We start from the raw sequence: 14,851 nt of genomic DNA on the forward strand, positions 1-14,851 counted from the left end.
TTGAATGTTAAGCAAGCGCTCTTTGTCCATCAACAAGTTCTCTACATACACCCCCACAGTACTCATACCCAGCAGTCAGTGATAACAATATACACTGTACATAGTGTTGACAAGCTAGATACTGGTATTCCAAGGCCCACAAGGGACTAACTTTTGACACTGAACAAACTACATTAACAGTTTTTGAAAAGTTCTTTTCTACTGTGTCTTTTGGAGAACACTTTAATGATGAAGGGTGGGACTTTGGAATTCAGATCCAATGTCATGAGAGCTTGTCGCAATTTCTTTCAAGGGTACTGCCACATACTTCTAATGGTTCAAAAAGTGACACTATATTCCACCTTGCTGAATGGAGTGTGAATACAGAAACAGGGAAAGCTAATGTTCTATCTGTAGTCTTTTAATTGTTCTCTCACTGGGTAAGAAAGATAGACAAGTAGATATACAGGTATATTTGGTTGTTGAATACAACCTTTGACCCTTGACCTTTCTAGAAAACAATAAACAAGTAGGCAAAAGTGACAAGGTGGCAATCTTAAATCCCTGGTTCTCATATTAATAATGGTTACTTGAGATAAAGCCTACAAATGGCCTGCAACTTTAAAATGCATTTCTGTGACAACATATCCTACCATCCATTCTTCTATTACATCATTTATCAGGGTGTTTTCATCAACGAAAGTTGGAAACGCTTGTAGTACACAAATGTTGCAGAGTCTGGATGTGGCTTCACTTTGGAATTTACATAAGAAAAGAGATTACATATGACACAAGATGACATATCATTTTGCTTATCATGTTTATTGTGTTAAGTAGAAAATTGCAAAAATACATATAGAGTTAAAAATCTTTGTTAATGTTAGTGTTTAGTAGATGAGAGATTGCACCCACAATGTTTGCTTTGAATTGAAAATAAAACTTGTAATTTCCAATGGAATGAATATACGCATCACTGAATAAAAGACAGCATTCTGTAGTAATGATATGAAAGTACCAGGCCTACACTGATTAGCCAATCAGTTGCCATCTTACATTCATTAACGGGAATCCCTGTTTGTATAAAACTCTGTATGATTGGTCATGGTTTAATGCAACCAAGAATAAAGAATGCCAATATTAAAAGTACATCTTTTACTATCGGTGGGTTACTTTCAATTTAAAAAACTTAATAAAAACTATGAATGTCATAAAAACCCTAGACCTGATCATCAAATATGATATGGATATTTGAAATGTAGTTAAAATAATAAATCTTTATGATGGTAATATTTGCATAAACATTATCAACCGCTCCACTATGCTGTTTCTTCAAGTTAATCACAGTTTACAGATTACATCACATTTTATTTGAAGTTCTGCAGTACATATTTGCAATTTTTCTCTGGTTTATTAAATGATTATATGTAACAATTTCAATAAGTTACTGGATCCAGATATTTTGTGTCTACAATATCTAGGTATTACACTTATTTGATCTTATTATATTAACACAGTTGAATACAGACAGACCTGTCATTAGCTTTGCCTACAGACAGACCTGTCATTAGCTTTGCCTGCAGAACCGATGAATTATACTTGTCATTTCGACGATATGTTTGCAAGCCATATTTATCACTTTATAAATATCTTTACAGAAGGACATATTGCTTGCATCTTAAAGCCATAGCATACGCTTATTCCTGTATAAGCTTATTCCCCGCAATCAAAAATAAATAATCACTGTTGTAAACGAAGCTAGTAGTTTCTCAGCACATCCTGCTTTGACAGGGCATTCTGTTTGGCAACAATTACTTGCCATTTTACATCGTACAACATGAATTCCTATTTGTATGAAACTAAAAGAATAAAGAAAGCAAAAAATTATCCTTACTGTTGGTCATTCACATTCGAATTCACAAACATAATAAAATTCCTGAACCTTATCATGAAATATGACATCGATATTTGGAGTTAATCCTGATATTTACATAACTAGAAAGGCAAACAGAAACAAAATAATAAAAATACAACTCTAACTAATTAAACTTAACATCCTGATTATTATCTTTGCCATTACGTGACCTATATTCGTACTTTTCAAAGTACACAATCTCAAAAATGCTTCGTATTGAAAAGTGAAATCAATGAAGCTGAAGATTTCTTCAGCAAAGACATCAGTTTAATTACCGTACATACCATAGATAGATCCTTGTGTACTGTCTACAGTTAAATACAATGCAAAGTGAGACAAATAAATGCACAAGTTCAAGGTCCCATATAATCTTTGTTTTCAGCTACTTGATTAGACATTAATGTACAATTATCGCTGCTGACCAGCAAATGTTAGAGAAATCTGCCAATCTGTGAATTAAAGCTGAAGTTAAATATGGTATTCTGTAGCAATGATAAATATTGCAGCTTGTGTGACAGGCAGATGTAAAATTAATAAAACAATTATTTTGAAATTCTTAAATTTTCAAAATTTGGTTTGATATCAAAGCCATGTTGTAGCTGTAAAAGGAATATTGCTCTGAGTATGGATTTTAGCTGATTGCAAAGGATTTGCAGTCAGTATATTTGACATGTTGCCATACTTTCAAATATCACCAATAATTCTGATATCACAAACTTTACTCAATTTAGTAAAACAAACATAATTATGCTATCCAGCCGCATTTCCATTCAATTTGCATAATGTGGCGATGGGTTCAAGGAGTTGACTATTTTCCATGAAGATGATTGGAACCAGAAGGAGGGAAAATACATTTTCTTCAAGTATTTCCAGTCTTCTTGAAATAAATTGACATAAACTATACTACATAAAATGTTTCTAAATGAATGTTATTTTCATAAGCTATACATGTATGTTGTATGTAGTGATAATGGCTCCTCTTTGTACACTGATTATCAAAATTTTTCAATGATGACAATAATGCTATCCACCATAAACGATTTAACCATCTGGCAATGTGACCACTTTGATCGGCATTCTCCACCACAAGCTGCTTTCATGTCGAAAAATCTTGGAGTAAGTTCTTTCACTTCCTCTGTGGCCATGATGATCCTTTTTTCTCCATGAGTCGGCTGATGTAGGATGTGATCAAGTCATCCATTTTGTAACCCTGGAAATTTGAAATCAAATCAAAGTCATCTATTCTGTAACCTGGACATTTGAAATCATCTATTTTGTAACCCTGGAAATTTGAAATCAAATCTATTCTGTAACCCTGGACATTTGAAATCATCTATTTTGTAACCCTGGAAATTTGAAATCAAATCATCCATTTTGTAACTCTGGAAATTTGAAATTACATCATCCATTTTGTAACCCTGGAAATTTGAAATCAAATCAAATTTGTTATTTTAAAGCCGGAAGATTTCACAACTGGAGCTGACGGAAGAATGGATTATCGTTAATTTTGTACACGCATCAGGATATACAAGAATGCATAAACCTTAGACCGGTACCATGCTAATTTATGTATCAGTTTAACGCAAAGGAATGACACGGAGACAAGTGTTTGGCCGAAATCCGGGGTTATGCATGCACTGCCATGGCAGGGGCGACGAGGCGTCATAGCGGCTGAATGGCGGTACCGGGCTCTGGCTACCGTGCATCGGGCAACGTGTTACCGGCCGCCCGCAGCAGACCCATGACAGTACCCCCCTGGAACTTTATTGTATAAAGTAGGCAGTAAAAAGACGTACAATATCTTTTATTGTGAGCTGCTAGCCTGCAGCGAGGCTTTATTTATTTATTTATTTATTTATTTTTTCTTTTGCGGAGGGTGGGCGGGGATTTTGTGGTGTGAACTTGAGCGTGGCAGAAGTTGAAATGGACGAGCTATAGCTTTGCTCACACTGATATGCGCATGGATAGTGACGTGGAGAGGGTGACGCAAATTGTTTAGATAACGGTGAAGGGGGCAGTTGGTAGATAGGTTACGTCATAAGTGCATCCAGCTAGTGGTAGTAGGTGGCGCATGGTGACCCACATATGTCAAGGTCTAAACCCTTCTCCCCGTGTCCTCCCAGACGTTAACAATGATTATAGCAAAGCCATAATCACCCATTAACGCAAAGGAATGACACGGAGACAAGTGTTTGGCCGAAATCCGGGGTTATGCATGCACTGCCATGGCAGGGGCGACGAGGCGTCATAGCGGCCTGAATGGCGGTACCGGGCTCTGGCTACCGTGCATCGGGCAACGTGTTACGGCCGCCCGCAGCAGACCCATGACAGTACCCCCCAAATTATGGCCAAACCGCGGGCATGTATGACTGCGGTGCGGCAGTAACACAGCCCCCCCCCGCCCCCCCCCCCCCCTCCCCCCCTGGTGACCATGCGCCACTGGGAATTGTCTCATAGTATATGTTCATTGTTCTTAGTGTTTCATGTCTCTATAGTTCGTGTAGGGCCATTCCATCATTGGAATTGTCCAGCGAGAACAGAGTCCTGTGTCAAATGTTAGCCAGCCACGAGTACCTTAGTACGAGTGTTACGTAGAGGGTCTCCCGTGGTGTCTTGATGTAGATCGGTACGCGTCGCTCCTCCATCTGCTCAGTGTCTTTGTGAGCCAGTCAGGTAGGCTGGCTTCTGCAGTGGTTGTGGCGGCGTCACTGCAGAAGCTATGCCCCCCAAATTAAACCGGCGACTAGTACGGGTCGTGCAGGCCAGCTGAGTAGTGAGGTTGATTGGCGTTGTCGGCTGTAGCATTGCGATTGTCACTGTGTGGTGGTCGCTCCCTTGGAAGGGCTGAGGGGTCTCTTGATAGTTGCTTTGGTGGTGGTGCAGAGCATTATGGTCGGTCGCGTTACACACAGAGCACTTGTGTAGCCTGCCATAGTGGCAGGGGGTCTTGCATGAGCCTCGGTTGAAAGATCGACATACCTGAGGTTGGTCATACTGTTTCTTGTTCGCTGGGTTCTCCCAGTAGAATGGGTTGCTGTCGCTGCTGCGTGGGTTTGGGCAGTCAGTCTTCAAATGACCATGTTGGCCACAGGCGAAGCAGGAAGGACGCAGGAGGTGTGGCTGGTTTGTGAAGTGCTGGAAATTGAGGTCTGGGTTTGGTTTGCTCCAGTTGGCCCTGTCTGGGTAGCGGGCAGCGTTCAGGCGGAAGAATTTGTCGTACGCGAGCCAGGCCTCCGGCTTGTAGGCGGCAGCTTTGGAGGCGAGGAAACGAAGGTAGGTGGCCATGGGGATCGCTAGATGTGGGTAGTAGAATGTTCGATATGAGAAGAAGACGAGGAAGCACTGTAGCCAGGTGTCAAAGTTGTCGATAATTTTCCGCTTCACCTCGGTTGTGAATGTGGCGACGCCGAGGTTGTCCGGATCGAAAGCTACTTGTGTCTTGGTAGCCTGGGTTGAGTTGGGAGCTAGGGCATCAGGATGCAAGTCACCAAGTTCGATGAATTTACCGAGGTTAGCCAAGGCGTTGAGTGTTGGTTGGTCGACATATGGCAGTAGTAGGTCGGCTGGGGGTATTGCTGCAGGAGATTGCCAGTTGGCCCGGCTCTAGGAGGTGGGCGCCATGGCGGTGCGTTGAGGCCAGCTCGCTGGACGGGTTGAACGTAGGGCGCAGCCATATTGCCCGGATTGTTGTTATGAGGTGCGCCACCATCGGTAGGGTAGTCCCGGATGTGCGTAGCGCCGGCAGCGGTGGTCGAGTCGGGTGGGGCAGCTGTAATGGCGGGTTGATATCCATTAGCGTGATTAGCGGGATGATTACCTGGGTGGACTTGAGTAACCACGGAGCAGGATGGAGCGGCGAGCGTCGTCGGTCCTGCGGCGATGACTGAAGCGGGTGATAGTGCACCAACGGCTGTATCAGTTGGCTGGACTTGCAGGTCGGGCGGTGGGGTAGTGTTGGTAGTTGGTTGCCGTAGTTCGCGTCGGATTGAGTCAATGGCGCTTGCAATGCTGGTTTCTATTAGTTTGGCGACGTGGTCTGGTATGCCTGGGTCGGCTGCCGCTGTGGTTGTAGTCGGCACGACGCCGGCAGGGTTGGTTGGTGTGGTTTCCATCGGTGCTGGCTGGAGTAGGTGTTCGTCGAGGTGCGCTGGGCGTCTCTTCGACCTCGTCGGTGTACGGGTGGCCGCTCGGGCGCGGCCCCTGCTCTTCTTCATTTTTGGCATGGTGGATTTTGTGGTGTGAACTTGAGCGTGGCAGAAGTTGAAATGGACGAGCTATAGCTTTGCTCACACTGATATGCGCATGGATAGTGACGTGGAGAGGGTGACGCAAATTGTTTAGATAACGGTGAAGGGGGCAGTTGGTAGATAGGTTACGTCATAAGTGCATCCAGCTAGTGGTAGTAGGTGGCGCATGGTGACCCACATATGTCAAGGTCTAAACCCTTCTCCCGTGTCCTCCCAGACGTTAACAATGATTATAGCAAAGCCATAATCACCCAATATACTGTTTATCTCCACATAAGCACCTATGCTCAGGCAAGCGCCAACCCTCAACATTTTGATGAAAGTTTCAAATCGATGTAATTATATGTTTAGACAAGGGCCACACAAAATTTCAGTGTTTTGGAGAATGAAAATAATTTCTGATCATTATGTGTGAGTCTCTCATCGATAGTTCTCTTTTCAAGCCTTAAAAGGACTGTTTGTTATGGGTTGACTTCAAAACCAAAATACTACGATATTCAAATACTTAATAAAGGAATTCCCAACTATAAGTAATGTTTCTTGCGTGATAGAATGCTAACTCATTTAATATCTTACACTGGGTGTAAAGCATGTCAGTTTTGTTCCTCTGACGGCGTTGCCGAATGTGATGTGGAAATATCCGTGTCCACTGCTCCATGTTGAGATCTTGGAGAATGGAAAACTTCCCAGATTGGTTTTAGTCTTGGAGTCCAGGACAGTAATTCCATGCATACTGATGGCAATGACCAGGATCTCAGGCATCTGGGACTGAGAGTTTTGCTGAAAATGAAAGGAAAAAGTATGGTGAGGATTGTTTCAGAAAAAAATCCTCTTTCTCTAGAAGTCTTGTACAGACAGTGTAATAAATATCTTTTCAAAGGTATGAATGAGTCTTTGGAATTTCACCTATTTTGAAGAAATTTATTTGAAAATGTGAAATCTTTCATGATGTAGACTCAGACAAGATGATATCTGCATGTGTCAGTGATTCAGGTAAGAACTTATTCAACTCCATGCACAATATAATGGCACCAAGCCTACGATGAAAATTGTGGTATGTAGTAGTCATTTTGGGCAGACACTCAAGTCAGTTGATTTTATAGGACGTCAACAGCAAAGTAAATTGTGGTATTTGAGAAGTACATATTGGTATACATTTTAATGGATTATTGAGGTATTTTCTGTTCCCATAGCTGTATTGATTATTGATTATTGCAATATGACATTCACAAAGATGATGAAGCTTTACATTGTTCACTTAAAATATATGCTACATGTTACCTTGACATCATAGAAAGTGCATCCAAATGTTGGCCATGTGCCAACTATCTTCATGAAGGCAACCTTAGCTTCTGATCTTGTCATACCATCTGTATGTCTGTCGTAAGCTGCCTCGATCTCCTTCAAAGTTAATATACCAAGAAACACTGAACAAACATGAAAATCTATCGCTCACACACATAACAGTTTCAGCTATTTAATGAGGTGTACTTGCACATTTGAGTATACTTTTTTAGTCTGCCACTTGTTGGGGCTAAGTTCAAAGTTCATGGAGTAACTATAGCTTTCACAGTCCTATTGTTTTCAAAATGTAATATTTCTTCATACAATCAACACAAGGCTGGCGGCCATTTTGGGGTTTCAGGAGTCTGTAAATATTTTATCCTTGATTTTTAAAGGGAATAATTGAAGGTTTCTTCATGGAAAGTTTGAACAAAAGTTGAAATCTTTCAATTTCAAGGCTCATACCACCTTCACAGTGATATTGCATCCTTACATCCTGTAACTTAAATTCATAAAGAAATCGAAACAGGCAAATATACCCAACAAATTCACTGGCATTTGTTTTTTTCTTCATTTTGATCAAGTTTTTTTATTTCTTAGATGCAAATATAAAACTTGTTTACAAGAATTATAACAGCAAAGCCATATATCAATATTATATTTCATTTGTAAAAATAGATTTAAGAGTGTGCAAAGTAAGATCTCCTACCTGTCTCCAATTTTCTGGGCTCATCACAGGCAGTAAATCTTCTGGTATATACTCTCGTCTATTGTCCCTAGTGATAGCAATATTTACAACAAAAATCCATCAATCTCACTCAACTTGTAACAGTATCTTGATAAAACTCATAGGCAAAATCTCTACGGCCCTGATACGGGTTTTGCTGACCGAGGTTGTACAGCGGAAGGGCCCGAGCGTGGGAAGGCCCGTACGCCATACGACCAAGGGTCATGAAACCCTTATCAGGGCTATAAAGGTTTTATCATATACCCTATGGAAAGATAAATATGTAAATTACATAAATTCAGCATTGTTTTGGAGATAAAAATGTGTGCAATATCAAAATTCATCACCATTTGTGTCAATTTTTCAGAAAAGTGATGGTCGCATACTGTCGCATCCCATTGCAGATTAACATTCATAAGAGAATTTAAGACGCTTTTCTAATCTTGCACTGATTTTGTGTATAAATGGAACATTTGCGGATAACAACTTGCCACTGACAAGGTTTTTCTCCCTGTCTGTGAACGAGCATAGTAACCAGAATTTGAAATGCATGCGATTCCCCGTATTTGGACACTACATGTGTGCCTGACTACATTTTTGGAATCTCATGCCACAGTCCGTCCACCCGCCAGTACCAGTGGGAGGAGGGACTGTGATCATGCGCATTGTGTTTACAGTAGAACTTTCTAAATACAAAAATAGATCTGGAATTGCACGTGTTCATCCATATATGAGCACTGGACCGGCGCGTAATACATGAAAAATTGCACTAATGTGAGAGCGCTTCTTCCCATAGCTTTACACAGGAAAGTCAATCTGCCGATATAGATATGATGAAAGATATAAGTATTCATCTTGACATTGATTTTAACAAAGTATAATTAAGAGATGCAATCGTTTTTACAAACAATGTATGAGAAACAATCTAAAGAAACTCTATGAGATATGAATGATTTAACACATACTAGTATGCTTACAAGATATAATACTTATATGAACAATTAAGTTACAAGATATGAACAATAATTTCAACCAACTTAAAGATAATGGTAGTGTCCTCCACAGCCTGGAAAGTCAGAGGGACAGCAATTTACATAACAATGCACAAGTTGTACATTCTTTTGTCATGAAAATACATTCTTTTGTAAAGTAATTAACATATGAATAGACTGCTCAAAATCAGAGGGGTAGCCATCCCCTTGAAATCCCCTTGTGTAGAAACCTGATATGAATGATAAAATGACAACAAACTTACGAGATATGAGCAAATGCTACTTTATCATCTCCATATCTGACTCTGTACTGCAAGGCTGCCAACTCGGTTGCTTCCTCTTTGCCACAAGTGTGATAACCTCTCAGAACTTTGGGCAGTTCCTGCCAGGATAGTAAAAAAGATAAAACTTATGAAAAAAACATTTTACACAAAGACATCAAAAAGTTTGTAAATAAGTTATTTTTAGTACAATAATCACCTGGCTCCTTTTCAGGGATTATTTATATGTTAATTTCCCTTGGGAGATATAACTCCTATTGACTACCTTGCTTGCCAGTGATAGTCTCCAAATAATCTCTTTTTTGAAAGACTATGCTAACGATGCCGACAATGAGGAACAATATTAACTGTGGTACGTATGTACAAACCTGGTGATAGTGGAAAACACAGTCTGCATTTATGTCTTTGCCAGGGATTACATTCAGCCAGAGTTTCCTCATAAAATAAATCTGATAGCTTCCATAGTGACTGCCTGGATGAAGGGAAAAAATTTTCAGAAAAGATTTCTGAATGGTATGTTTCATAGAAGTTTACTGACCATGGAGTCTAGATGAATTTTATGAAACAGTGATTTGGCTTGGCAAATCTATGAAAAGTCCATGTAAAAATTCTTATCCAACCAAGGAACAGTGCATCCTTGATTCTGACGACCTGCCAAGATCAAGGCCATTTAGAAAGTCATTGCAACAAATGTATCAATTGAATGGCTGTAACCTTGACAATCTGTGACTATTAATACATTTATTTGCAGGCTACTTGTTTAGCCTCAATGACCTCTTTACAGACTTGGTCACAGACTCAGAACCATAATGACAAAATTTATTCTTAAGAATACAATTTTTAAGTTTCAAAGAATATAAAAGTCTACAAATATGGTACATAAAAACATTGTTTGTCTTCACCTGTATTGTTTCATGCAATGACTCATCAAGTCTCATCAATTAAACTTATCAAAGTCTATAATCTGTCATGTACGATAAATATCAAAACAACATTTTTTATTTCTGCTGGGTAAAAGTTTATGCAGTGAAAAAGACAATGGAATATGTGTGAGACATACGTGTCTTTTGATTTCACAAAAAGTGCATATGAGTAATTAGATTAAAAGCTTAGCATTGCTTTGTCTTGGAAAGGGTCTGTATACTTCCTGTAGGAATATAGTCACCTTCAATAGGTTTCATAAATTGTACACCTGCTACTTATAAAACTATGCCATTCACTAGTTTGGCTGTATAAATGTCATTCTGTGAAGAACATATCACTTCACTTGTGGTTAAAAAACTTTAGAGAAAACCTTATATTTAGTCTCATTTTTATGAGTCATTCACAATTTTGACACTTTTAGTGTTCTTTCTTGATATTTCACTCAAGACAATTAGCATGCATTCTCCACAAGGAGACTGTAAGACCAAATACAACATTATATTATACATACACAGTATTCTATTGTATGATGTGAAGTGTGAGCGACTACTACCAACAGTGCATTGCGACAGGGTATGAAGGAAACACTTAAAGCAATATTTGCGCTGGATAAAGGCTTCTCAAACAAGGTGTGCTTATACTTGAGTTAAAATTTGACCACACTTCTAAATCAGATTTTGTACCAGATAACTTAGTAATGGCAAAATATGAAATTTCATATATCTGTTTTCGATGTTTAAAAGCAAATATCCTAGATCAGTGTAAGCTGCAAGTCAACATCATACATTAAAACCCAAGCACGGGATGATATTTTGCCCAGGGACAGGTGACTTCAGGAAGGCAAAATTGTCATCTGTCCAAAGAGTACATAATCCCTTGTTTGGGCTACAATATCCTCTGTTACACAATTTTCATTCCAAATTTTTTGATTTGCAAACCATCATATGCTTTAGTTCCATGACAGACAAAAATCAGTAAAAAAGAATGAATTTCATCAAATGGAGCATGAATACATTCATATCACTTTTATGGAGTTTTTGATTTTTCTTGCACAATTTTGTAAACCACCAGATTGCTTATGTCAATCATGTAATTTGAACATTTTTTTATCCCAAAGTTGTCAAGTTAATTCCAAGTTAGTTTTAGTCAAATGATGACAATGTGGCCTGTTACGTCATCAACAAGTTACCATTGAATCCTATAATGGGGCGTGTGACATTCGATATACAAGGCATGTAATAATTACCGTGGGATGCATGCTTATCAAGTATATACTTTTATGCATATGTTTGAATTTAAAGCCTGATTAAAGTGAGTTTTGAGTGACCTCAAGAACACATTTACTTTTTTACTGCAAGCTTTATAAAATGATACAAAAAAGGCATGTGAAATGGCATGTACAAGCTGCTAAGAAAAAAAACAGATTAAGAAATACGCACAATACAATTACAGTGTGCAACAAATTAAACAAAGGATAATAATAATATTGCTTTCTCCTCTTAATGATTTGAAGAGAAAGTTTTTGTTGTATATTGCCTACAGGATGTCTTTAACCAGTCTACTTAGCATAACATCACAGCACGGGATGGTGGGGTTTCTAGACTAGGCATAGTGTGTCTACACTTGGCATAGATATAACTATAGATCTATAGACTTGGTATGGGTATAACTATAGATCTAGACTTGGCATGGGTTTGTCTGATCATCAGAGATTTACTTACCAGTCCCTGATAATAGCAAATATCCTACATCATTGTTAGCTGCAAGTCAAATTTTGTAAACTTTAAGAAATCTTTTGCCAACTTTCTAAGAGATATAGAATATGTGTTTTCCAATTTGCAAAAGCCAAGCCCAACCCAAACCATGGTGCTTATTTACAGTGAAAGGACACCATGCAACAAAATTACATGAAGCAAATTGGAAGATGTATTCTTTAAGAGTTACTTTGATTTTTGAACCATGCGTACAAATTCGCAGATTGTAGAGATAGAGCAATCACAGATAACCTTACAAGACTGCTGCAGGTATACCCTGAATTATCAACTGAATACACTTATCAACCAATCAGCAACAAGATATCTCATAACAGGCGCCGATTACCCAGTAGCCATCTTATGTCCAAAGGGAAAGAAATTATAAACTGCAAACTGTAACTTTTGACAATGTCATGCAATGTTTTTCATTCCTGTACTAAAAATGGTTTCTTGTTGTACGACAATGTAGAAAATAGCAAGCATTCTGAATTTCAACATTATTAAATACATTGAAAATTGATATTATTGAAAGACATGAATGTATAATATGTGTAGCCTTATTTATTTTGACACACACTGGCATATATGCGTCCTAATTCAACATTCGAACAATGGGCAACGACTTATATCACAGCAGACTACAGTAATAGTTTGACAATACAAATAATTTCATGATGTTGTAGAGCTTTGAGTTTTTTCAAAGATTACCTCATAATTAGACAGATTGAGGATTTTAGTGCATATCAGAGAGTCGTAACAGTTTGTAATTTAAGATATTGTAAAAGCATTTGTGTAAAAAATCTACATTGCTGAAAACACGAAGTTGATTATTCAATAATTGTTCGATGATGGTTCTATTCTTTCTGATTATATTCAAGTGTGGAAACAAGTTTATTAAAGGACAGCTTATTCATTTTCCTTTATGTCACATAGATCAAACACACCTTAAACCATAAAATGATAAGAAAAGGGTTGTACAAAACTCGGGGAGTGGACAGGGTTACCTGAAAAATGTGTGCAAGTGATCATGATGTATCTGACTCATCTACATAATGAAAAGTTTGCTTTGTTGTCAATAACACAGTTTTGTAAATTATACAGGTACAGTACATGACCTGATGAATCTACACAGCAAACATTAGACTCACCACTGACATTCCTTTGCGAATTATGTATTTTGCTCAACGATTCTTTTGATCTTTCTATTTTTTTTATTCTGTTCTAACCCATCACAGTACAGTTGTGTAATGATCTGAACAGTCAATCATTTCATAGCTACAGGGAGACAAAGCCTTGATGATGAACCAAGGACAATTTCACAATTGATTCCAGCAGGCTACCGAACCATTGGTGAAACTTAAATCTATACTTTCTGGAATTCCTGTAAAATTTATGTTAGTATTGAATTTTAGGAAACACAGCAAAAGAAGATACCATATGGATTATATGCACACCTAGAATGCAAAATGCACCAATCCTTTGCAAATTTAATAGTGCTGGGATCAAGTTAGCAGCTTGAAGCATGAGACATCCAAACATTCTACTGCTCCCAGTTGGCAAAAATATTAATTGGCTTTTTCCACAAGATAAGACAGAATGAAACATGCTTTGAGAGTAGACACAAAAATATTACATTGAATGGCACACAGGTATTGAGATAACAAAAATCAGATACAAACATAATTAAAGCTGCAAGCAGCGTTGGCGGGGCCCAAGCGATTAACATGGTTTCCAGTTCGTGCAGTGATTTTATTATGTGCAAAATTTCAGCTTGAAAACAGTCAAGTCCTTGTAAAGAAGAATTTTGAACATCATCTCATATTTACTGTCTGTTTCAATCGTAATCGTATGTTTTATGCAAAATACAATATGGCGGCAAAACCACGTGACCGATCAAATTGCCTTTCACAAACTTGAAAGAGCTCTCACTAAGAATGACAAAAGTGGAATGTCATTGCCATCAGTGTTGTGGTTCTGGAGAATAAGATTTTAGAGATAAATTGCGATTTTCGCAAAATCAAATGTGCAGTCTGAAACTGAGCACGGTGAGCTACCAAAAATGTCTTTCAAAAGTACAAGACATATATGAATTAGATGCTACTCAAAATTGACAATACTGGAAGGCTGAAATATTGCATCAAATTAATGTATTCATCTCTGAAATTTTGAGTGTAATAATTGCAAATTTTGTTGTAATTCCATTTAGTCATATATTTTTTAATTTCATCTTAAGTGTTCAAAGTTTTACTTTTGTATAATGTGAAAATTTAGAAAATCAAGCATGGTGACTCCATCTTTTGTTTGTAATATTTGATTATTCTCATATGCCAGAATTCAAAAATTTTTCCATGTGTTCTTCCTTGTATTGCTTTCTGGCCTGATCTTGTTATAATGTTTCACTGTCATGAGCGTCATTTGACACACACTATTCTTCAACTACCCATGTACATCAGAGTCAGAGCTCTCTCTGTCACTGCTCATGTATGCAGTAACAGTGACACTACTGTACCAGTAACAGGGCAGTAGGCAGTAGCGGTATTATCTTTGATAATTTTGACAATATTTATGTTCAGTTTATACAACTGCGTTCGTGTTCTACTCTCTACAGCATGTTGAACTGTCCAGTATTCAGCTTGCTAGCACAGCCTGTGTATGTGTACCATGCACCAATGCTGACAACTGACTGTCAGTCTGGACTCTAATTAAACTATCACCTATTATATATACTGGCTTTGTCGGGAAGCATGCTGT

General features: G+C 38.3%; 1 protein-coding gene across 1 annotated transcript in view; it reads right to left on the reverse strand.

The window, feature by feature from the left end:
* Positions 1-776: 776 nt before the first annotated feature.
* The window catches only part of LOC139119413 (myosin-VIIa-like), a 48,591-nt gene continuing 34,516 nt past the window's right edge, over positions 777-14,851 (reverse strand). The window contains exons 9-15 of the mRNA XM_070683221.1: positions 12,068-12,106; positions 9,791-9,894; positions 9,405-9,523; positions 8,132-8,198; positions 7,420-7,539; positions 6,715-6,918; positions 777-3,101 (exon numbers count right to left, since the gene is read on the reverse strand). Coding sequence (XP_070539322.1) covers positions 3,018-3,101; positions 6,715-6,918; positions 7,420-7,539; positions 8,132-8,198; positions 9,405-9,523; positions 9,791-9,894; positions 12,068-12,106 — 737 coding nt within the window. The 3' untranslated portion in view covers positions 777-3,017. The remainder of the gene's footprint in view (positions 3,102-6,714; positions 6,919-7,419; positions 7,540-8,131; positions 8,199-9,404; positions 9,524-9,790; positions 9,895-12,067; positions 12,107-14,851) is intronic.

This window comes from Ptychodera flava, chromosome 19 (genome assembly GCF_041260155.1).
Source record: "Ptychodera flava strain L36383 chromosome 19, AS_Pfla_20210202, whole genome shotgun sequence".
Taxonomy (NCBI): domain Eukaryota; kingdom Metazoa; phylum Hemichordata; class Enteropneusta; family Ptychoderidae; genus Ptychodera; species Ptychodera flava.